Raw genomic sequence first — 24,403 nt, forward strand, 5'->3', positions numbered from 1 at the left:
GAGACTTAATTGAAATGCCTTTTCATTGGACTGTAGATGCGTCCATTCATTCCTTATTCTTCCCAGTAGGAGCAAAGTTATTTGCTATTACGCTACCTGGCGGACAAAACCAGATGAAGGTTGTCAACCTCACCCTCCTGTATGATTTTGGTAATGAAACCGTCAGAAGTACACACACCATGGAGGAAATGACACAAACCACACCTTTTAGAATACATCAGTTTTATTTAGGCATTGATCCATAACAAAAAGTACCCCCCTTTTTTAATGTCAGAGCTCTAAGCACTGATCTGACCGATGCCTGTACAGCACTGTAGAAATCATTTTAGTCATGTAGCAAATGCTTTGAGAGCCATTTATGGGAGCAATTAGGGTTAAGTGCCTTGCTCAAGTGCACATCAACTGATGTTTCACCTGGTCTGCTCGGGGATTCTAACCAGCGACCTTCCAGTTACTGGCCCAACGTTCTTAACCACTAGGCTCCCTGCCCCCCCATTTCCAGAGCCAAAATAAGAAAAAAATATAACACATTACAAAGAGTTGCCTCCCTTCCACACAAGGAACCAATGAAACTAGCGAGAGTGCTGATGGGAAATGTAGTTGTAGATGTGTGGTGATCCTCAAAGCCCAGGTGGATTACCTCTGTGCTGACTAGGCCCACAGAGCACCACTCTGCTCTAGATGTCCTTGATAACATCCTCCAGCTCTTCTTTGGAATACATGTGGAAGGTCTTGCCTGGCTCTATTGTAGCCAGCTGAAGGGGTGAGAGAAGGTCAGCACACAAATAAACATGTGATGAGTGATATGTTTTGGTTCATTGCTGCCCATCACCCTAACGATAGCTGGTACACCAGTAAAACAGGAATATTAGTCCCTCTAGGACTAAGGCTCAGCAGACATGAATTTATGGTAAACAATACAATATGACAATTGCGTCTACAATATGACCAGACGTCTGGTAGGCTTAGTGGGGCTTACACCATATTGCTTAGATCCAACAACTTCCACATCTACAATAGATGTCTCGACTAGAAGTAGGGTCAGTGGTTGAGACTGAAGGATTAGAGCTCACCTCAATGTTGGTGGCATTCAGCTTCTCCTCCATCACCTGCTTTAGGATGGTGAGGGATGACTTGATGGCCTCTTTTAACGTCATGGACTGGAGGCCACCCAGAGAGAAAACAGAGGTCTTGGTTAATAAATAAAATAAGGTCGTCACTCCTGCGATAGGATGCAGAATGAAACCGACTGACAATCTGGTGGAGTTGGGGGTGGCGACAGAGGAAGTAATGAAGGATAAGGTGGGGGGGGTAGCGGAGTAAGTAATGAAGGAGAAGGTTGGTGGGGGGGGGTAGCGGAGGAAGTAATGAAGGAGAAGGTTGGTGGGGGGGGGGTAGCGGAGGAAGTAATGAAGGAGAAGGTTGGTGGGGGGGGGTAGCGGAGGAAGTAATGAAGGAGAAGGTTGGTGGGGGGGGGGTAGCGGAGGAAGTAATGAAGGAGAAGGTTGGTGGGGGGGGTAGCGGAGGAAGTAATGAAGGAGAAGGTTGGTGGGGGGGGGTAGCGGAGGAAGTAATGAAGGAGAAGGTTGGTGGGGGGGGGTAGCGGAGGAAGTAATGAAGGAGAAGGTTGGGGGGGGTAGCGGAGGAAGTAATGAAGGAGAAGGTTGGGGGGGGTAGCGGAGGAAGTAATGAAGGAGAAGGTTGGGGGGGGTAGCGGAGGAAGTAATGAAGGAGAAGGTTGGGGGGGGGTAGCGGAGGAAGTAATGAAGGAGAAGGTTGGGGGGGTAGCGGAGGAAGTAAAGAAGGAGAAGGTTGGGGGGTAGCGGAGGAAGTAATGAAGGAAACGGTTGGGGGGGGTAGCGGAGGAAGTAATGAAGGAAAAGGTTGGGGGGGGGGGGGGGGTGACGGAGGAAGTAATGAAGGAGAAGGTTGGGGGGTGTGACGGAGGAAGTAATGAAGGACAAGGTTGGGGGGTGTGACGGAGGAAGTAATGAAGGACAAGGTTGGGGGGTGTGACGGAGGAAGTAATGAAGGACAAGGTTGGGGGGTGTGACGGAGGAAGTAATGAAGGACAAGGTTGGGGGGGTGACGGAGGAAGTAATGAAGGACATGGTTGGGGGGTGTGACGGAGGAAGTAATAAAGGACAAGGTTGGGGGGGGTGACGGAGGAAGTAATAAAGGACAAGGTTGGGGGGGGTGACGGAGGAAGTAATAAAGGACAAGGTTGGGGGGGGGGTGACGGAGGAAGTAATGAAGGAGAAGGTTGGGGGGGGGGTGACGGAGGAAGTAATGAAGGACAAGGTTGGGGTGGGGGGGTGACGGAGGAAGTAATGAAGGACAAGGTTGGTGGGGGGGTGACGGAGGAAGTAATGAAGGACAAGGTTGGTGGGGGTAGCGGAGGAAGTAATGAAGGAGAAGGTTGGGGGGGGTAGCGGAGGAAGTAATGAAGGAGAAGGTTGGGGGGGGTAGCGGAGGAAGTAATGAAGGAGAAGGTTGGGGGGGGGTAGCGGAGGAAGTAATGAAGGAGAAGGTTGGGGGGGTAGCGGAGGAAGTAAAGAAGGAGAAGGTTGGGGGGTAGCGGAGGAAGTAATGAAGGAAACGGTTGGGGGGGGGTAGCGGAGGAAGTAATGAAGGAAAAGGTTGGGGGGGGTGACGGAGGAAGTAATGAAGGACAAGGTTGGGGGGTGTGACGGAGGAAGTAATGAAGGACAAGGTTGGGGGGGTGACGGAGGAAGTAATGAAGGACAAGGTTGGGGGGTGTGACGGAGGAAGTAATGAAGGACAAGGTTTGGGGGGTGTGACGGAGGAAGTAATGAAGGACAAGGTTGGGGGGGGGGGGTGACGGAGGAAGTAATAAAGGACAAGGTTGGGGGGGGGGGTGACGGAGGAAGTAATGAAGGACAAGGTTGGGGGGGGGGGTGACGGAGGAAGTAATGAAGGACAAGGTTGGGGGGTGTGACGGAGGAAGTAATGAAGGACAAGGTTGGGGGGTGTGACGGAGGAAGTAATGAAGGACAAGGTTGGGGGGGGGGGTGACGGAGGAAGTAATGAAGGACAAGGTTGGGGGGGGGGTGACGGAGGAAGTAATAAAGGACAAGGTTGGGGGGGGGGGTGACGGAGGAAGTAATAAAGGACAAGGTTGGGGGGGGGGTGACGGAGGAAGTAATAAAGGACAAGGTTGGGGGGGGGGGTGACGGAGGAAGTAATAAAGGACAAGGTTGGGGGGGGGGGTGACGGAGGAAGTAATAAAGGACAAGGTTGGGGGGGGGGGGTGACGGAGGAAGTAATGAAGGACAAGGTTGGGGGGGGTGACGGAGGAAGTAATAAAGGACAAGGTTGGGGGGGGTGACGGAGGAAGTAATAAAGGACAAGGTTGGGGGGGGTGACGGAGGAAGTAATAAAGGACAAGGTTGGGGGGGGTGACGGAGGAAGTAATAAAGGACAAGGTTGGGGGGGGTGACGGAGGAAGTAATAAAGGACAAGGTTGGGGGGGGTGACGGAGGAAGTAATAAAGGACAAGGTTGGGGGGGGTGACGGAGGAAGTAATAAAGGACAAGGTTGGGGGGGGTGACGGAGGAAGTAATAAAGGACAAGGTTGGGGGGGGTGACGGAGGAAGTAATAAAGGACAAGGTTGGGGGGGGTGACGGAGGAAGTAATGAAGGAGAAGGGTGGGGGGGTGACGGAGGAAGTAATGAAGCACAAGGGTGGGGGGGTGACGGAGGAAGTAATGAAGGAGAAGGTTGGGGGGGGTGACGGAGGAAGTAATGAAAGACAAGGTTGGGGGGGGGGAGTAATGAAGGACAAGTTGGGGGGGGGGTGACGGAGGAAGTAATGAAGGACAAGGTTGGGGGGGTAGCGGAGGAAGTAATGAAGGACAAGGTTGGGGGGGTAGCGGAGGAAGTAATGAAGGACAAGGTTGGGGGGGTGACGGAGGAAGTAATGAAGGAGAAGGTTGGGGGGGGTGACGGAGGAAGTAATGAAAGACAAGGTTGGGGGGGGGGAGTAATGAAGGACAAGTTGGGGGGGGGGTGACGGAGGAAGTAATGAAGGACAAGGTTGGGGGGGTAGCGGAGGAAGTAATGAAGGACAAGGTTGGGGGGGTAGCGGAGGAAGTAATGAAGGACAAGGTTGGGGGGGTAGCAGAGTAAGTAATGAAGGAGAAGGTGGGGGGGGGGGGTAGCGGAGGAAGTAATGAAGGAGAAGGTTGGGGGGGGGGGTAGCGGAGGAAGTAATGAAGGAGAAGGTTGGTGGGGGGGGGTAGCGGAGGAAGTAATGAAGGAGAAGGTTGGTGGGGGGGGGTAGCGGAGGAAGTAATGAAGGAGAAGGTTGGTGGGGGGGGGTAGCGGAGGAAGTAATGAAGGAGAAGGTTGGTGGGGGGGGGTAGCGGAGGAAGTAATGAAGGAGAAGGTTGGGGGGGGTAGCGGAGGAAGTAATGAAGGAGAAGGTTGGGGGGGGTAGCGGAGGAAGTAATGAAGGAGAAGGTTGGGGGGGGGTAGGGGAGGAAGTAATGAAGGAGAAGGTTGGGGGGGGGTAGCGGAGGAAGTAATGAAGGAGAAGGTTGGGGGGGTAGCGGAGGAAGTAATGAAGGAAAAGGTTGGGGGGGGGGGGGTGACGGAGGAAGTAATGAAGGAAAAGGTTGGGGGGGGGGGGGTGACGGAGGAAGTAATGAAGGAGAAGGTTGGGGGGGGTGACGGAGGAAGTAATGAAGGACAAGGTTGGGGGGTGTGACGGAGGAAGTAATGAAGGACAAGGTTGGGGGGTGTGACGGAGGAAGTAATGAAGGACAAGGTTGGGGGGGTGACGGAGGAAGTAATGAAGGACATGGTTGGGGGTGTGACGGAGGAAGTAATGAAGGACAAGGTTGGGGGGGTGACGGAGGAAGTAATGAAGGACAAGGTTGGGGGGGTGACGGAGGAAGTAATGAAGGACAAGGTTGGGGGGGTGACGGAGGAAGTAATAAAGGACAAGGTTGGGGGGGGGTGACGGAGGAAGTAATGAAGGAGAAGGTTGGGGGGGGGGTGACGGAGGAAGTAATGAAGGACAAGGTTGGGGTGGGGGGGTGACGGAGGAAGTAATGAAGGACAAGGTTGGGGTGGGGGGGTGACGGAGGAAGTAATGAAGGACAAGGTTGGTGGGGGTAGCGGAGGAAGTAATGAAGGACAAGGTTGGGGGGGGTAGCGGAGGAAGTAATGAAGGAGAAGGTTGGGGGGGGTAGCGGAGGAAGTAATGAAGGAGAAGGTTGGGGGGGGTAGCGGAGGAAGTAATGAAGGAGAAGGTTGGGGGGGGTAGCGGAGGAAGTAATGAAGGAGAAGGTTGGGGGGGTAGCGGAGGAAGTAAAGAAGGAGAAGGTTGGGGGGTAGCGGAGGAAGTAATGAAGGAAAAGGTTGGGGGGGGGGGGGGGGTGACGGAGGAAGTAATGAAGGAGAAGGTTGGGGGGGGGGGGGGGGTGACGGAGGAAGTAATGAAGGACAAGGTTGGGGGGTGTGACGGAGGAAGTAATGAAGGACAAGGTTGGGGGGGTGACGGAGGAAGTAATGAAGGACAAGGTTGGGGGGTGTGACGGAGGAAGTAATGAAGGACAAGGTTGGGGGGGGGGGTGACGGAGGAAGTAATGAAGGACAAGGTTGGGGGGGGGGGGGGGTGACGGAGGAAGTAATAAAGGACTAGGTTGGGGGGGGGGGGGGTGACGGAGGAAGTAATAAAGGACAAGGTTGGGGGGGGGGGGTGACGGAGGAAGTAATGAAGGAGAAGGTTGGGGGGGGGGGTGACGGAGGAAGTAATGAAGGACAAGGTTGGGGGGGGTGACGGAGGAAGTAATGAAGGACAAGGTTGGGGGGTGTGACGGAGGAAGTAATGAAGGACAAGGTTGGGGGGGTGACGGAGGAAGTAATGAAGGACAAGGTTGGGGGGGGGGTGACGGAGGAAGTAATAAAGGACAAGGTTGGGGGGGGGGGTGACGGAGGAAGTAATAAAGGACAAGGTTGGGGGGGGGGTGACGGAGGAAGTAATAAAGGACAAGGTTGGGGGGGGGGGTGACGGAGGAAGTAATAAAGGACAAGGTTGGGGGGGGTGACGGAGGAAGTAATGAAGGACAAGGTTGGGGGGGGTGACGGAGGAAGTAATGAAGGACAAGGTTGGGGGGGGTGACGGAGGAAGTAATAAAGGACAAGGTTGGGGGGGGTGACGGAGGAAGTAATAAAGGACAAGGTTGGGGGGGGTGACGGAGGAAGTAATAAAGGACAAGGTTGGGGGGGTGACGGAGGAAGTAATAAAGGACAAGGTTGGGGGGGGTGACGGAGGAAGTAATAAAGGACAAGGTTGGGGGGGGTGACGGAGGAAGTAATAAAGGACAAGGTTGGGGGGGGTGACGGAGGAAGTAATAAAGGACAAGGTTGGGGGGGTGACGGAGGAAGTAATAAAGGACAAGGTTGGGGGGGGTGACGGAGGAAGTAATGAAGGAGAAGGGTGGGGGGGGTGACGGAGGAAGTAATGAAGCACAAGGGTGGGGGGGTGACGGAGGAAGTAATGAAGGAGAAGGTTGGGGGGGTGACGGAGGAAGTAATGAAGGAGAAGGTTGGGGGGGGTGACGGAGGAAGTAATGAAAGACAAGGTTGGGGGGGGTGACGGAGGAAGTAATGAAGGACAAGGTTGGGGGGGGGGGGGGTGACGGAGGAAGTAATGAAGGACAAGGTTGGGGGGGGGGGTGACGGAGGAAGTAATGAAGGAGAAGGTTGGGGGGGGGGGTGACGGAGGAAGTAATGAAGGACAAGGTTGGGGGGGGTGACGGAGGAAGTAATGAAGGACAAGGTTGGGGGGTGTGACGGAGGAAGTAATGAAGGACAAGGTTGGAGGGGTGACGGAGGAAGTAATGAAGGACAAGGTTGGGGGGGGGGTGACGGAGGAAGTAATAAAGGACAAGGTTGGGGGGGGGGGTGACGGAGGAAGTAATAAAGGACAAGGTTGGGGGGGGGGGTGACGGAGGAAGTAATAAAGGACAAGGTTGGGGGGGGGGTGACGGAGGAAGTAATAAAGGACAAGGTTGGGGGGGGTGACGGAGGAAGTAATGAAGGACAAGGTTGGGGGGGTGACGGAGGAAGTAATAAAGGACAAGGTTGGGGGGGGTGACGGAGGAAGTAATAAAGGACAAGGTTGGGGGGGGTGACGGAGGAAGTAATAAAGGACAAGGTTGGGGGGGGTGACGGAGGAAGTAATAAAGGACAAGGTTGGGGGGGGTGACGGAGGAAGTAATAAAGGACAAGGTTGGGGGGGGTGACGGAGGAAGTAATAAAGGACAAGGTTGGGGGGGGTGACGGAGGAAGTAATAAAGGACAAGGTTGGGGGGGGTGACGGAGGAAGTAATAAAGGACAAGGTTGGGGGGGGTGACGGAGGAAGTAATAAAGGACAAGGTTGGGGGGGGTGACGGAGGAAGTAATAAAGGACAAGGTTGGGGGGGGTGACGGAGGAAGTAATGAAGGAGAAGGGTGGGGGGGGTGACGGAGGAAGTAATGAAGCACAAGGGTGGGGGGGTGACGGAGGAAGTAATGAAGGAGAAGGTTGGGGGGGTGACGGAGGAAGTAATGAAGGAGAAGGTTGGGGGGGGTGACGGAGGAAGTAATGAAAGACAAGGTTGGGGGGGGTGACGGAGGAAGTAATGAAGGACAAGGTTGGGGGGGGGGGGGGGGTGACGGAGGAAGTAATGAAGGACAAGGTTGGGGGGGGGGGGGGAGGACCGAAGGAGAAGTTTGGGGGGGGGGGGGAAGTAATGAAGGAGAAGGTTGGGGGGGGGTGGGGTGACGGAGGAAGTAATGAAGGAGAAGGTTGGCGGGTGATGATAATGATAGCAACAGAGGAGAGGGAGATGATGCCTGAGAGAGGGATGGTGGTACCTTGTGGTAGACCTCCTGCAGAGAGCTCTGGGCTCCCTCAGAGGCAGAGCCGATAGCCCGGGCATCACACTGGACAAAGGTGCCTGATGGGTCCATGTGGTACCTACACACACAAAGTTGAAAAATCAGGGGGTGTAGAAATTCAAGAGACATTTCACCATCTGATGAAGACTGAAGGCTTGGTTTTCTCATGAAAACGCAGCACAAGTCCTGGATTAGAAGTGAGGTATGAGAGATTTTTCCCAAACCAATTATATCACACTAAAACAAAGTGTTAAATGTATGTTGAATAGATTAACGTACAGCTGGGGCCCTTTCTCATCCAGTCCACCAAAGAGAAGCGCTACACCGAAGGGTCGGCTCTGAGGAGAGAACCACAGTGAATGAGTACAGTGTGACGCCTCACAGCTGTGGGAGAAATAAGTGACAACTAGCTGAAAAAGTGCTTTCAACCTCGAACAGTTTCTATGAATTAATACATCACTGAATTAATGAAAAGGTGAGCAATACGCAAGTGAGTTATCTTCGAGGTTTTGTCTCATTGTTCTGTGATCACTAACCATGGCTCCAGGGTCTGCATCCTCCTCTCCAAACTGCAGGGCCAGGTTAGACACGGCCTGGGTCACACTCTCCACTGTCATGGTCTCGTTGTAGGTGAACCAGTGGTTCTGGAAGGGGACAAACAAAGCAGGGTTAAAAAGGAAAGAAACTAAAAGGCTTTACATATCAAGTAGTTGAGGATCTAAAATGCTTTACTTTATGTTGTACAAAACTGCTTTACAAGTAGTTCACAATGTAGTGTGCATCTCATAAGTGCAAACATCAGCCATGTGTTCATTTTACCTCGATAGTGTAGTAATGTTCAGTTTGAAAATGCACCTGTACTTGAATTCAGCCAACTCAACACTTACCTGTGTCTCCACTCTTGCTTTGTCGATAAGAGTCTTGGCATCAGCTATCAAGCCACTCATAGCACAACCTTTGAGGAGAAGAGACGGACGCTCAAAACACATTTTCCAACCTTGAATACTAATCTCTGAAACACGGCCTATAGAAGGCCTCTTTTACACAGTGGTACTTATCTTAAAAATATGATACAAAAATATGTTGAGCCTATAGAAATTATTCTGACTGCTTCATCCAGTTACCTTTCATTTTCCCAGAATGATTGAGAACACTTGTTTTCTCCATAGACCAGTCAGGTCATGCGTTATACAAACAACCTGAGCTCCGATAAGTGTTCACGTCTGTGTGTTTGACAGTGTCTGCCCCTGCCTAGTCCCTTCTCTGGCTGCTTACCGATGTGGGTGTCGATCTCCACAATCTTCTCGATGCTGCTTGGCTCCATTAGAGGAGAGGTTATCCTCTTCTCCACGGCCAGACACACCCCCTCAGACGTCTGGATGCCAATGGCTGTGGAGCCCAGCTGAGAGACAACAGGTGTTCAGACTCTTGTTGATAGAAATGTCATATACAAAGATGACCAGCTGTCCCCATTCCCGCCCTCTGAGCTTTATACTTCAGTACTGTATTGTTATGTAGCCTAGACTGTTGTCTTACTTCCATAATGTGACATTTGAATTGTCCGGTTTTTTATATTTCTCTACTACATATTCTATGCTAATATACCTTGACTTACCATTCACTAGTATTTAAGATGGCTGCACTTGTTACGCACAGCAGTTGTGTACCTAAGTGTGTCTACTTTATTTTACAGCACCAATTATGGCATAAATGGGGCGGCAGGTAGCCTAGTGGTTAGAGCGTTGGGCAAGTAACCGAAAGGTTGCTAGATTGAATCCCGAGCTGACACGGTATAAATCTGTCGTTCTGCCCCTGAACAAGGCAGTTAACCCACTGTTCCTAGGCCGTCATTGTAAATAAGAATTTGTTCTTAACTGACTTGCCTAGTTAAATAAATAAATATGGCCAAAACATGCCATTTTTGTTTAGCACCTTGCCCTGTCACCCTTAGTATTATTCAATTAAGTATAATATTTTTTTACATCTCGGGGTCCTTGGGTTATTCTTTTACATGCTTTGAGTGAGAGTACCTTTTGAACTCTATATACAGAGATGACACACAAGGTTGCCTATTTTCCGTGACAATGAACAATGTCTTTCCTGAGGAAGCTATTATTGAAGGTGAAGTGTAATGGTGTATTCTAGTGATATTGAATTTGATGTTTTGAAAATACCTTAATCGCCTCAATAGCATATTCCACTTGGAACAGTCGTCCCTCTGGAGAAAAGGTGTTTACTCCTCTGAAAAAAAGATGATAGATTTAGTGCCCTGAAGTTCCAATAGCTATTCCGTCAGTCCTGTAAAGGTTAGAAGAGCTTTCTAGATGAACTAAGGTAACGGGGTAACGTAAACTTATTTCTCAGCAAAAAAATACACCAGTCTGGAACACGACCATTTTGCAATTAGCTACTGTAGCTAACTAACTTTAGCTAAGTGAAAGTGAAAGAAACTAACGTTAGCTAGCTAGCGTTATACAGCAAACTATCACGGCAATTTCAGTGACATATTATAGTATACCATTAAGGAATGATTAATACGCAGATGTTTACCAGACATAAGTGCACAAACCACCTAGCAAGCACTAGCTAGCTAACTAGATAGCGAGCTAAATAAAATTGTACTGTGCGATGGTACGTATGGAAGTTAGCTACGTTAATTGTTAGCGGCTAGTTAGCTAGCCCGATGTCGTGACAATGCAATTCCGTGTATTAACTTACCTGTCGTACTCCGATCTCGTCAAAAACATCTTAAAGGTTTTAGATCTGTAAACAAAAACACTTTGTTGAAGAGACGCGATTGGGAACATGCAATTAAAACACAAAATGTAGCGTTAGTTCGTGTGTGGGAACTTGCAGATAGGTAGGAAAGATCTGTGTACAGCAGTAGCTACATTAACACCACCGGCATTGGTTCAAAAAGTTAGAGCTAGCAAACTACATTTCAGGGGTAACGTTACACGCTACGATACTTTTACACAACATTATGTATGATTCATACAACTATAATGGAAAATAATGTTGGATTCGCAGTCAAGAAAGAGAATACTATTTGCCTACCACCCGCTCTAGATCGTAGAATGAGTTCGCTTGTTTCTACAGGAAGCGTGTGCGTGCTCAAACACACTGAGAGGGAAATGCTTCCTCTTCGTCTTTGATGAGGTTTAAGGGTGGTTGGCATCCAATATGTTTCATTACCGCCCCCAACCGGACTATAATATAAATCCATTATACTTTGTGACACAATATGGGAAAAGGGAAAAAAAGGAAAAAAAATAAAAACTCATTCTAACTAACCCTACACTCATTAAAAACCCACTACCCCATTCCACTACATTGACACTATCTGCTCTTGAACCAAATACTTCTCTGCAGCTGTCTATTTTCTGTGATATACATTCCATTTCTGCGGTACAGTTGATAACCATTGCTATGAACGCTAAGAAGCCAACCTTACTGAAGCATACATTATTCAGACACCTTGACTTTTGTCCACATTTTGTTACGTTACAGCTATATTCTAAAATTGATTAGATACATGTTTTCCTCATCTATCTACACACAGTACCCCATAATGATGAAGCGAAAACAGGTTTTTCGAATTGTTTGCAAATTTATATAAAAAAACCCAGAAATACCTTATTTACTTAAGTATTCAGACCCTTTGCTGTAAGACTCGAAATTGAGGTAATGTCAAATCAAATCAAATGTTATTTGTCACATGCGCAGAATACAACAGGTAGACCTTACAGTGAAATGCTTACTTACAATGCTTAACCAACAATGCAGTTTTAAGAATAAAAAGAAACTATGAATAAAAATATAACAAATAATTAAGGAGCAACAATAACATAACAGTAATGAGGCAATATACAGGGGGTTCCGTTACAGAGTCAATGTGTGGGAGCACCGGTTAGTCGAGGTAATTGAGGTAATATGTACATGTAGGTAGAGGTAAAGTGACTATGTATGGATAATAAACAGAGAGTAGCAGCACAGAGAGTAGCAGAGAGAACAGTCTATTTCTATGGCTCCTGGAGTCCTTGACAATTTTTTGGGCCTTCCTCTGACACCGCCTGGTATAGAGGTCCTGGATGGCAGGAAGCTTGGCCCCAATGATGTACTGGGCCGTACGTACTGCCCTCTGTAGTGCCTTGCGGTCGGAGGCCGAGCAGTTGCCATACCCGGAGGTGATACAACCAGTCAGGAGGCTCTCGATGGAGCAGCTGAATAACTTTTTGAGTATGTGAGGACCCATGCCAGATCTTTTCAGTCTCCTGAGGGGGAATAGGCATTGTTGTGCCCTCTTTACGACTGTCTTGGTCTATTTGGACCATGATAGTTTGTTGGTGATGTGGACACCAAGGAACTTGATCTCTCAACTCTCAAAAAGCTCTCAAGTTGCATCCTGTTTCCATTGATCATCTTTGTGATGTTTCTACAACTTGATTGGAGTCCACCTGTTGTAAATTCGATTGATTGGACATGATTTGGAAAGGCACACACCTTTTATATAAGGTCCCACAGTTGACAGTGAATGTCAGAGCAAAAACCAAGCCATGAGGTTATATGAATTGACCATAGAGCTACGAGACAGGATTGTGTTGAGACACAGATCTGGGGAAGGGAAGCAAAACATTTCTGCAGCATTGAAGGTCCCCAAGAACACAGTGGCCTCCATCATTCTTAAATGGAAGAAGTTTGGAACCACCAAGACTCTTCCTAGAGATGGCCGGCAGGCCAAACTGAGCAATCGGGGGAGAAGGTCCTCAGTCAGGGAGGTGACCAAGAACCCGATGGTCACTCTGACAAACTCCAGAGTTCCTCTGTGGCGATGGGAGAACCTTCCAGAAGGACACCATCTCTGCAGCACTCCACCAATCAGGTCTTTATGGTAGAGTAGCCAGACGGAAGCAACTCCTCATTAAAAGATACATGACAGCCCGCTTGGAGTTTGCCAAAAGGCACCTAAAGTACTCTCAGACCATGAGAAACTCTGGTCTGATGAAAACAAGATTGAACTCTTTGGCCTGAATGCCAAGTGTCATGTCTGGAGGAAACCTGGCATCATCCCTACAGTGAAGTATGGTGGTGGCAGCATCTTGCTGTGTGGATGTTTTTCACCGGCAGGGACTGGGAGACTAGTCAGGATTGAGGGAAAGATGAACGGAGCAAAGTACAGAGAAACCTGCACCAGAGCGCTCAGGACCTCAGACTGGGGTGAGGGTTCACCTTCCAATAGGACAACGACCCTAAGCACACAGCCAAGACAACGCAGGAGTGGCTTCGGGACAAGTCTATGAATGTCCTTGGGTGGCCCAGCCAGAGCCTGGACTTGAACCCGATCGAACATCTCTGGAGAGACCTGAAAATAGCTGTGCAGCGATGCTCCCCATCCAACCTGACAGAGCTTGAGAGGCTCTACAGAGAAGAATGAGAGAAACTCCCCAAATACAGGTGTGCCAAGCTTGTAGCGTCATACCCAAGAAGACAAAAGCTGTAAACACTGCCAAAGGTGCTTTAACAAAGTACTGAGTAAAGGGTCTGAATACTTATGTAAATGTGATATTTCTAGAAACCTGTTTTTAGTTCGTCATTATGGGTTACTGTGTGTAGATTGATGGGGGGAAGACAATTTAATCAATTTTAGAATAAATCTGTAACGTAACAAAATGTTGAAAAAGTCTGAATACTTTCCAAATGCACTTCTACCATGTAAAATAATAGTGAAGACATCAAAACTATGAAATAACACATATGGAATCATTTAGTAACCAAAAAAGTGTTCAAAAAAATCAAAATATATATTATATTTGAGATTCTTCAAAGTAGTAACCCTTTGCCTTGATGTCTGCTTTGCACACTCTTGGCATTTTCTCAACCAGGTTCATGAGGTAGTCACCTGGAATGCATTTCAATTAACAGGTGTGCCTTGTTAAAAGTTAATTTATGGAATTTCTATCCGTCGTAATGTGTTTGAGCCAATCAGTTGTGCTGTGACAAGGTATGGGGTGTGGTATACAGAAGATAGTCCTATTTGGTAAAAGACCAAGCCCATATTATGGCAAGAACAGCTCAAATAAGCAAAGAGAAACGACAGTCCATCATTACTTTAAGACATGAATGTCAGTCAATCCGGAACATTTCCAGAACTTTGAAAGTTTCTTCAAGTGCAGCTACAAAAACCATAAGCGCTGTGATGAAACTGGCTCTCATGAGGACAGTCACAGGAAAGGAAGACCCAGAGTTGCCTCTGCTGCAGATGATAAGTTCATTAGAGGTAACTGCACCTCAGAAATTGCAGCCCAAATTAATGCTTTACAGAGTTTAAGTAACAGACACATCTCAACATCAACTGTTCAGAGGGGACTGCATGAATCAGGCCTTCATGGTCGAATTGCAGCAAAGAAACCACTACACCAATAAGAAGAAGATACTTGCTTGGGACAAGAAACACTAGCAATGGACACAAGACCGTGAAATCTGTCTTTCTGAGATGCAGAGTAGGTGAATGGATGATCTCTGCATGTGTGGTTCCAACAATAAAGCATGGAGAAGGAGGTGTGATGGAGCTTTGCTGGTGACACTGTCTGTGATTTATTTTAGAATTCAATGCACTCTTAACCAGCATGGCTACCACAGCATTCTGCAGCGATATGCCATCCCATTTGGTTTGCGCTTAGTGGGACTATCATTTATTTTTCAACAGGACAATGACCCAAAACACACCAGGCTGTGTAAGGGCTATTTGACCATGGAGAGTGATGGAGTGCTGCATCATATGACCTGGCCTCCACAATCACCCGACCTCAAGCCAGTTGAGATGGTTTGGGATGAGTTGGACCGCAGAGTGAAGGAAAAGCAGCCAACAAGTGCTCAGCAAATGTGGGAACTCCTTCAAGACTGTTGGAAAAGTATTCCTCATGAAGCTGGTTGAGAGAATGCCAAGTGTGTGCAAAGTCGTCATCAAGGCAAAGATTGGCTTCTTTGAAGAATCTAAAATCTTAATTATATTTTGATTTCTTTAGCACTTTGTGTATGTGTTATTTCATAGTTTTGATGTCTTCACTATTATTCTACAATGTAGAAAATAGGTATTTTTTTTTACTTGAATGAGTAGGTGTGTCCAAACTTTTGACTGGTACTGTACATGTGTTTGTGACCAAATGCAAGTCAGACTTTGAAATCAGAATCACCTTTATTCACCAAATATATTTGTATGTACAGGAATTTGACTCAGTGAATTGTAGCTGCTACGGAGTTACAGACAGACAATAACAGACAGACAATAAACAGACAGACAATAGACTGAAAGTACAGACAAAATACACTGTAGATGCAGAATTTACACAATCCACATACAGTATGTACACTATGGGCACTGAAGCCAAAAACTACAGACTATACTAACAACGTATAGATCTGCACAGTAAAATAGCCTATAGTCATGCAGAGCAAAAACTTATGAGAAAGGCAACTAAAAAATGTAATACCTTATGCCCATGTAATAGCATTTAAGTCTACGACATAACCGGTGTACTGAAACCACTCTGTGGTTGTATGTGATAGCCTTTCAGTAGGCAGGTGAAGTAATGACCATACTGCTTAGACCTTCTTGATCCTTTCCCATCTACAGCAAGTAGGGCCTAGGGATAGATTCAGTATTCAGAACACGTACTGTATGTCACACCAACCACAACCACAGGGGAGCGACAGATACACGACTTGTTCAGGCCTACCATACTTTTGCCTCAGATACCAAGAAAACATCAAAGCAAACTCTAGTAAACTGAGAGACACCGCCTCATGACATTTTGAATGGTTTATTGAAAAGCTTGTATCATATCAAAGGCAAAAATATGTCCCAGTTATATTGAGGACCTAAAACCCACACCATGACAGAACAGCAAATGAGTAACACACGTCTGTAAAGGGGAAATTAAATCAATCAGAGAGAGAAATATCAATCATATAATAACTCTTTAGACTCAAGTCTGAAATTAAAGCACTTAGAAAACTAGGATTTTTTTTTTTACTCCCTCTCAAACACCAGTATTACCATACACATTATTTTCACAATTTACTTAACCTATTGTTTAGTAATACACTCCAGCAGTAGATGTTTTTCAGTCGTAGTGATTTCTAACGAATAAAATCTCATTTCGGATCTATGTAGCAGATACAGCAATGTGCCTTCAAGCCTGAAAATAACTGGTGATAACAAGCCATTTTAACTTGTGATTAATCAGAAAAGGAGTCTCACTTTAGCTTGTTACTACTAGAGCACCCCTGTTACAGAAGGAGAGAGAGATAAAAAAAAGAGAGAGAGAAAGAGAGAGGGGAAATAAGAATCATATGGGGCAGGAACACAAAACAAAAATGTCTATCCACCGTATGGCAAAATGTAAAGAATTGCAGGAAATTAGCTGTAAAAAAGCAACATTTTCTCTCTGCCTCATGTCAAAATGAGCAGAATTGCATGAAATGAGTTATAAAATTGTAAAAGGAAATTTACTCTAAAACATACATTTTTTGTCTCCTCTAAAATGTTTTGCTCGCAAGGTTGGGATCCCCCCCACTCACACTCTTACCCCACTCTCACTCTCACCCCACTCACAACGCCTTCCCCCACTCACACTCACACCCCCTTATTCTGTTCACATACTCTTATCCCATGTTCTACCCCACTCGCACCTATTATTACCCCCTTCTGAGCAGTTTCACACACTCTTACCTCCCTCATACCCCCTTACCCCACATATACCTACTCATACCCCCTTACCCCACTCATACACCTCAACCCTCACACAACCCGACCCAGCTCACCCACCCCAACCCAGCTCACACCCCCCAACCCACACCCTAATCTCAATCCAAGACAATCCCGGCGAAATGCGCAAATAGTCTGATGGACCAACGCATTAAACTTGGCCTTCGTTAGCCACTATAGAAAGAAACCCCCGACGCATAGGCATTCACTTCATTGGCTTAATCTACCAACCAATCATCTCCCACAACACCTTCCCCCTAATCCTCCCCTGTACGTGTCTGTTTATGGAGCCACACCTCGCAGTTGTGTGATTCACTCAAATTAAATATTGACAAATACTTTACTCAGTTGGGTCACTCCCATAGAATGATATGGTCACTCCCAACAAGGCCAACTTTGAGTCGATGTCTCAGGCTTATATACACTGTGCGCAATAGCCTGGGGACGAGGGTACACACCAACCCCAACCCAGGTCACACACCACAACCCTCACACACCCCATCCCAGATCACACACCCCATCCCAGATCACACACCCCATCCCAGATCACACACCCCATCCCAGATCACACACCCCATCCCAGACCACACACCCCATCCCAGACCACACACCCCATCCCAGACCACACACCCCATCCCAGATCACACACTCCATCCCAGATCACACACCCCATCCCAGATTACACACCCCATCCCAGATCACACACCCCATCCCAGATCACACACCCCATCCCAGATCACACACCCCAACCCAGCTCACACACCCCATCCCAGCTCACAGACCCCAAACCACCTCACACACCCCAACCCTCACACACCCCAATCCAGCTCACACAGCCCAACCCTCACACACCCTAAATCAGCTCACACACCCTAACTCAGCTCACACACCCCAACCCTCACACACCACAACCCTCACACACCCCAACCCGGCTCACACACCCCATCCTAGCTCACACACCCCAAACAACCTCACACACCCCAACCCTCACACACCACAACCCTCAGACACCCCAATCCAGCTCACACACCCCAATCCTCACACACCCCAATCCAGCTCACACAGCCCAACCCTCACACACCCTAAATCAGCTCACACACCCTAACTCAGCTCACACACCCCAACCCTCACACACCACAACCCTCACACACCCCAACCCGGCTCACACACCCCATCCTAGCTCACACACCCCAAACAACCTCACACACCCCAACCCTCACACACCACAACCCTCAGACACCCCAATCCAGCTCACACACCCCAATCCTCACACACCCTAACTCAGCTCACACACCCCAATCCTCACACACCCTAACTCAGCTCACACACCCCAATCCTCACAAACCCCAACCCGGCATATGCGTCCTTACCCAAGTGATGCATCTTGGGCTCAGTGAGGGCTTCTGTGCTTCAACATACAGGATATCTTCTCTTCAGACGTTGGTGTGTACTCCAGGTGGGAGTGGATCTGGTAGTACCAGTCCCCATCACCCAGCTCCTCGTGGAGGTCACATCAGACTTCACCCCCTGTTCGTCCCGCCGCCATGTCAATCTGACTGGTTTGGGGTAGAAGTCGTAGGCGCTGCACATCAACATGGCAGGGTGTCTGCCACTGGGTGGAGTCATTGAGCTCACTCTGACATGGGGCTCAACTAAGGGAAGAAAAACACAAAACTGTAATGTCGGCATAGATCAACAAAACGTAGTTTTGATATCATTGAACCTAGACTGTGCTTTAGAAATTAGACTTCATTAGATAGATTAGGAATGTATATAGATGATTAGCATTATACTGTCAATACATACAACTGAGTGTACAAAACATTAGGAACACCTGCTCTTTCCATGACATAGGCTGACTAGGTGAATCCAGGTGAAAGCTATGATCCCTTATTGATCTCCCTTATTGATGTGTAGATGAAGGGGAGGAGACAGGTTAAAGAAAGAGTTTTAAACCTTGAGACAATTGAGACATGGATTGTGTATGTGTGCCATTCAGAGGGTGAATGGGCAAGACAAAATATTTAAGTGCCTTTGAGCGGGGTATGTAGGCGCACCAGTTTGAGTGTGTCAAGAACTGCAACGCTGCTGGGTTTTTCACGCTCAACAGTTTCCCGTGTGTATCAAGAACAGTTCACCACCCAAAGGACATCCAGCCAACTTAACACAACTGTGGGAAGCATTGGAGTCAACATGGGCCAGCATCCCTGTGGAATGCTTTCAACACCCTGTAGAGTCCATGCCCGGACGAATTGAGGATGTTCTGAGGGAAAAAGGGGGTGCAACTCAATATTAGGAAGGTGTTCTTAGTGTTTTGTACACTCCGTGTAGATTACTTTTCATATTATGTTTGTTTTCAGATGCATCCAAGAGGTAATAAAGGTATAATCAGTGTTTTAAATAGTTGAAGATATAGAACTGTTCATTTTTGTTGTTGTTGATAGATACAAAATCGTTCTGGACCTTTTGCACCCTCTCTGAATTATTGACCTCTGCCTGCCTTTGACCTGTCATTTACCTGCCCCTGTACTAGAAATACATGTTTGTTTATTCGACACTGTCTGCATCTGGGTCATACCTGAAACCTGATAGTTTGTATATTGGTATGTTATGCAGATCACATTTACCATCCTCCTCTCTTACCCCTTCAATGAATATCCCATAGGCCTCTACTTTATGGACAAGGTATTTGTATGAAAACCATATGCAAAACAGTTTTGTTCAATCACATTTACCACAAAAACCAAGGTATGAATACTGTCATATGCATGTTTTGTTAATTATCTGTATAAGTACTATTTTTTTGTATTCACCCTCCCTAACCCTCTGAAAATAACAGGAAACTGTTCGATGACATGCTTTTAAAAGGTTCTTCAAATAACTTATAGGGGTTTCTCCACAATTTCAATTTGAAGAACCCCTAAAGAATATTCCAGGAACCTTTTCTTTTTACAGTGTAGCTGACCCACAGACAGTGCAGAACTGTACTTTACCCTATAGGCTTTGACTAAGGTTTTATATTTTTCTGGTATTTTACAAGTGTTCCAGCTCGAGAATAAATCACTTTTCTCCAGGGTAACCCAGTATTTCCCAACAAAGCAGAAAGTGTCATTCTAAAACATATAAATATGTCTGGATTTGATTAGATCTTTGATCGGCATGAACATTCAAGCCTGTTGTTACCTGAGCCTAATGAGCCATACATTAAAGACATTTTATGAGCCCAAGCCCAAAAAAGCTTGAATGATTGTGCCATTATCCAAATAGGCCTATGATAGGCTATATAGGTAACCGCACTTACACACACAGAAAATAATAAAAGCCCATAGATGTATGCTCTCTTGGGGAAAGAAATTAAACAAGCTCCAGTCATCTTTTTGAGTGTGGACTGTATTACTGTACTGTATATGGACTGGAATTACGCACCTCGTTCAAACCATGAAGCTGGGAGAGAACATGCAATGCTGGTGCAGGACAAGTTTATAATTATAGGCTGGTGAATTTGATTTTAATTTTGAAATATAATAAATGTTTATATTAGTAGGCTGACGCATTACTTTGATAATATTTCCCCTAATGGTATTCCTCTTTCTCTATATGTTGTTGCTTCCTTCCTTCCTCTCAACAGTTAAATCCGTTTTGTTGTCCTTATCTTTATCATTGTAATGACATGCTTGAATAATATAGGACTAGAATAAGATGCAGACGACTTTTAGCTTCTCTTCATATTGAATGGTTATGGGTCTAAATGCACAACTGCTATAGCCTATCGCAATCGCGCAGTGTTCTCTTTCTTCTTGCAAACTCATCGCATGTTGTTTATGCTGCTGCATTTAACATTCAGCAAACAAGAGCAAGCTTGCATCCCTCTTCGAATAGTCTATTAGTATAAGACAATGCAACAACAACAAAAATGTCCAACAAGCTATTCTAGTCTATAATTTCCTGGGACTCCACCAGAGCTAAAACAAAGAGAGAGGCCAGCTGAGAGCACACTGTAAAAAGAAAGGTTCCTGGAGTATCCTTTAGGGGTTCTTCAAATTGAAACTGTGGGGGAACCCCTATAAGTTCTTCAAAGAACCCCTTTTAATGGATCCTCGAATAACCTTTTTGAAGAACCTGTTGGGGTTAATTGAACTACCCCCCCCCCCCCCCCCTACCATTATTATTATTAATAATACGCATAACAATAACAACATTAACACAATATTTGAGTTGTCAGTGTTTATTATGATTATAGTGGCAAAGCAGAATTAAAACATCTAAATATGAGGTAAACTCCCAGCAGAGCCTCAAGTCCAATGGGTTTATCCTCTGGTGTGTTGATGTTAACGTGTTGATGTTCTCCGTATCCACAGCCAGAATGATTTTGCAGTGCATGGTGATCTAACACGTTTCCTGTTATATTCATCAGAGCTGTAGGGAGGGTGAAGTCTGTGAATCCAAAACATTTTAATTATAAAAATGTAACAAAAGATGCACACGACAGTATTCATACCTTGGTTTTTGTGGTAAATGTGAATGGAAAAAAACTGTTTTGATAATGGTTTTCAAACACATACCTTGTCCATAATGTAGAGGCCTATAGGATTTTCATTGAAGAGGCAAGGGAGGAGGATGGTACATGTGATCTGCATAACTGTCACGTTCTGACCATAGTTGTTGTGTGTTTTACTTGTTTTAGTGTTGGTCAGGACGTGAGCTGGGTGGGCATTCTATGTTGTGTGTCTAGTTTGTCTGTTTCTATGTTTGGCCTAATATGGTTCTCAATCAGAGGCAGGTGTTTTGTGTTGTCTCTGATTGGGAATCATATTTAGGTGGCTTGTTTTGTGTTGGGATTTTGTGGGTGATTGTTTCCTATCTTTGTGTTTTCTCTGCACCAGATAGGGCTGTATCGGTTTGCCACATTTGTTATTTTGTTTTGTAAGTGTTCACGTTTATTCGTCTTTATTAAATATGTTGAGCACAAACTAAGCTGCGTCTTGGTCCGATCCCTGCTACACCTCCTCTTCAGACGAAGAGGAGGAAGGCTGCCGTTACAATAACATACCAATACCAATTGACATACCTTTGAACGCCTCCTCCTCTGTATACCTACAGACACAAAAGTGAGCAGTTCAGTCATCTACACCCAATACAGCTAGACTTCAACATATTCATACATATTACCTCTTTGTTGATTGATATCCATTGAATTGTGTCCACTTTCTGTTTTAGAAAGATTTGCGCAAATATAAGAAGATAGCTGGTATCATCATAAAACCTTACCTTAAATTGAGGAGATCTTTACAGTTTTTCAGTTAAGTGCCTGCACCTCCTGTCCTTTCAAATTCAAATCAAAATGTTTCAGTTGGGCAATTAGGTTCCTGCATGAACCCCTACTAACTAAGGAGGTTCCTGCATGAACCCCTACTAACTAAGGAGGTTCCTGCATGAACCCCTACTAACTAAGGAGGTTCCTGCATGAACCCCTACTAACTAAGGAGGTTCCTGCATGAACCCCTACTAACTAAGGAGGTTCCTGCATGAACCCCTACTAACTAAGGAGGTTCCTGCATGAACCCCTACTAACTAAGGAGGTTCCTGCATGAACCCCTACTAACTAAGGAGGTTCCTGCATGAACCCCTACTAACTAAGGAGGTTCCTGCATGAACCCCTACTAACTAAGGAGGTTCCTGCATGAACCCCTACTAACTAAGGAGGTTCCTGCATAAACCCCTACTAACTAAGGAGGTTCCTGCATGAACCCCTACTAACTAAGGAGGTTCCTGCATGAACCCCTACTAACTAAGGAGGTTCCTGCATGAACCCCTACTAACTAAGGAGGTTCCTGCATGAACCCCTACTAACTAAGGAGGTTCCTGCATGAACCCCTACTAACTAAGGAGGTTCCTGCATGAACCCCTACTAACTAAGGAGGTTCCTGCATGAACCCCTACTAACTAAGGAGGTTCCTGCATGAACCCCTACTAACTAAGGAGGTTCCTGCATGAACCCCTACTAACTAAGGAGGTTCCTGCATGAACCCCTACTAACTAAGGAGGTTCCTCGCTGAACCCCTACTAACTAAGGAGGTTCCTGCATGAACCCCTACTAACTAAGGAGGTTCCTGCATGAACCCCTACTAACTAAGGAGGTTCCTGCATGAACCCCTACTAACTAAGGAGGTTCCTGCATGAACCCCTACTAACTAAGGAGGTTCCTGCATGAACCCCTACTAACTAAGGAGGTTCCTGCATGAACCCCTACTAACTAAGGAGGTTCCTGCATGAACCCCTACTAACTAAGGAGGTTCCTGCATGAACCCCTACTAACTAAGGAGGTTCCTGCATGAACCCCTACTAACTAAGGAGGTTCCTGCATGAACCCCTACTAACTAAGGAGGTTCCTGCATGAACCCCTACTAACTAAGGAGGTTCCTGCATGAACCCCTACTAACTAAGGAGGTTCCTGCATGAACCCCTACTAACTCAGGAGGTTCCTGCATGAACCCCTACTAACTAAGGAGGTTCCTGCATGAACCCCTACTAACTCAGGAGGTTCCTGCATGAACCCCTACTAACTAAGGAGGTTCCTGCATGAACCCCTACTAACTAAGGAGGTTCCTGCATGAACCCCTACTAACTAAGGAGGTTCCTGCATGAACCCCTACTAACTAAGGAGGTTCCTGCATGAACCCCTACTAACTAAGGAGGTTCCTGCATGAACCCCTACTAACTAAGGAGGTTCCTGCATGAACCCCTACTAACTAAGGAGGTTCCTGCATGAACCCCTACTAACTAAGGAGGTTCCTGCATGAACCCCTACTAACTAAGGAGGTTCCTGCATGAACCCCTACTAACTAAGGAGGTTCCTGCATGAACCCCTACTAACTAAGGAGGTTCCTGCATGAACCCCTACTAACTAAGGAGGTTCCTGCATGAACCCCTACTAACTAAGGAGGTTCCTGCATGAACCCCTACTAACTAAGGAGGTTCCTGCATGAACCCCTACTAACTAAGGAGGTTCCTGCATGAACCCCTACTAACTAAGGAGGTTCCTGCATGAACCCCTACTAACTAAGGAGGTTCCTGCATGAACCCCTACTAACTAAGGAGGTTCCTGCATGAACCCCTACTAACTAAGGAGGTTCCTGCATGAACCCCTACTAACTAAGGAGGTTCCTGCATGAACCCCTACTAACTAAGGAGGTTCCTGCATGAACCCCTACTAACTAAGGAGGTTCCTGCATGAACCCCTACTAACTAAGGAGGTTCCTGCATGAACCCCTACTAACTAAGGAGGTTCCTGCATGAACCCCTACTAACTAAGGAGGTTCCTCGCTGAACCCCTACTAACTAAGGAGGTTCCTGCATGAACCCCTACTAACTAAGGAGGTTCCTGCATGAACCCCTACTAACTAAGGAGGTTCCTGCATGAACCCCTACTAACTAAGGAGGTTCCTGCATGAACCCCTACTAACTAAGGAGGTTCCTGCATGAACCCCTACTAACTAAGGAGGTTCCTGCATGAACCCCTACTAACTAAGGAGGTTCCTGCATGAACCCCTACTAACTAAGGAGGTTCCTGCATGAACCCCTACTAACTAAGGAGGTTCCTGCATGAACCCCTACTAACTAAGGAGGTTCCTGCATGAACCCCTACTAACTAAGGAGGTTCCTGCATGAACCCCTACTAACTAAGGAGGTTCCTCGCTGAACCCCTACTAACTAAGGAGGTTCCT

The 24,403-nt window shown here is 46.8% G+C and overlaps 1 protein-coding gene across 1 annotated transcript; it reads right to left on the reverse strand.

Moving 5' to 3' along the window:
- Positions 1 to 205: 205 nt before the first annotated feature.
- psma5 (proteasome 20S subunit alpha 5) lies at positions 206 to 11,097 on the reverse strand. Its single transcript, XM_071335482.1, has 10 exons — positions 10,970 to 11,097; positions 10,631 to 10,675; positions 10,087 to 10,153; positions 9,188 to 9,314; positions 8,800 to 8,867; positions 8,449 to 8,556; positions 8,192 to 8,250; positions 7,889 to 7,991; positions 1,074 to 1,160; positions 206 to 755 (listed from the first exon to the last, which is right to left on the reverse strand). The coding sequence occupies exons 2-10, from the start codon at positions 10,657 to 10,659 to the stop codon at positions 678 to 680; spliced, it is 726 nt and encodes a 241-aa protein (XP_071191583.1). The 5' UTR covers positions 10,660 to 10,675; positions 10,970 to 11,097; the 3' UTR covers positions 206 to 677.
- Positions 11,098 to 24,403: the final 13,306 nt, after the last annotated feature.

The sequence above is a fragment of the Salvelinus alpinus genome, chromosome 12 (assembly GCF_045679555.1).
Source record: "Salvelinus alpinus chromosome 12, SLU_Salpinus.1, whole genome shotgun sequence".
NCBI classification, from domain to species: Eukaryota; Metazoa; Chordata; class Actinopteri; order Salmoniformes; family Salmonidae; genus Salvelinus; species Salvelinus alpinus.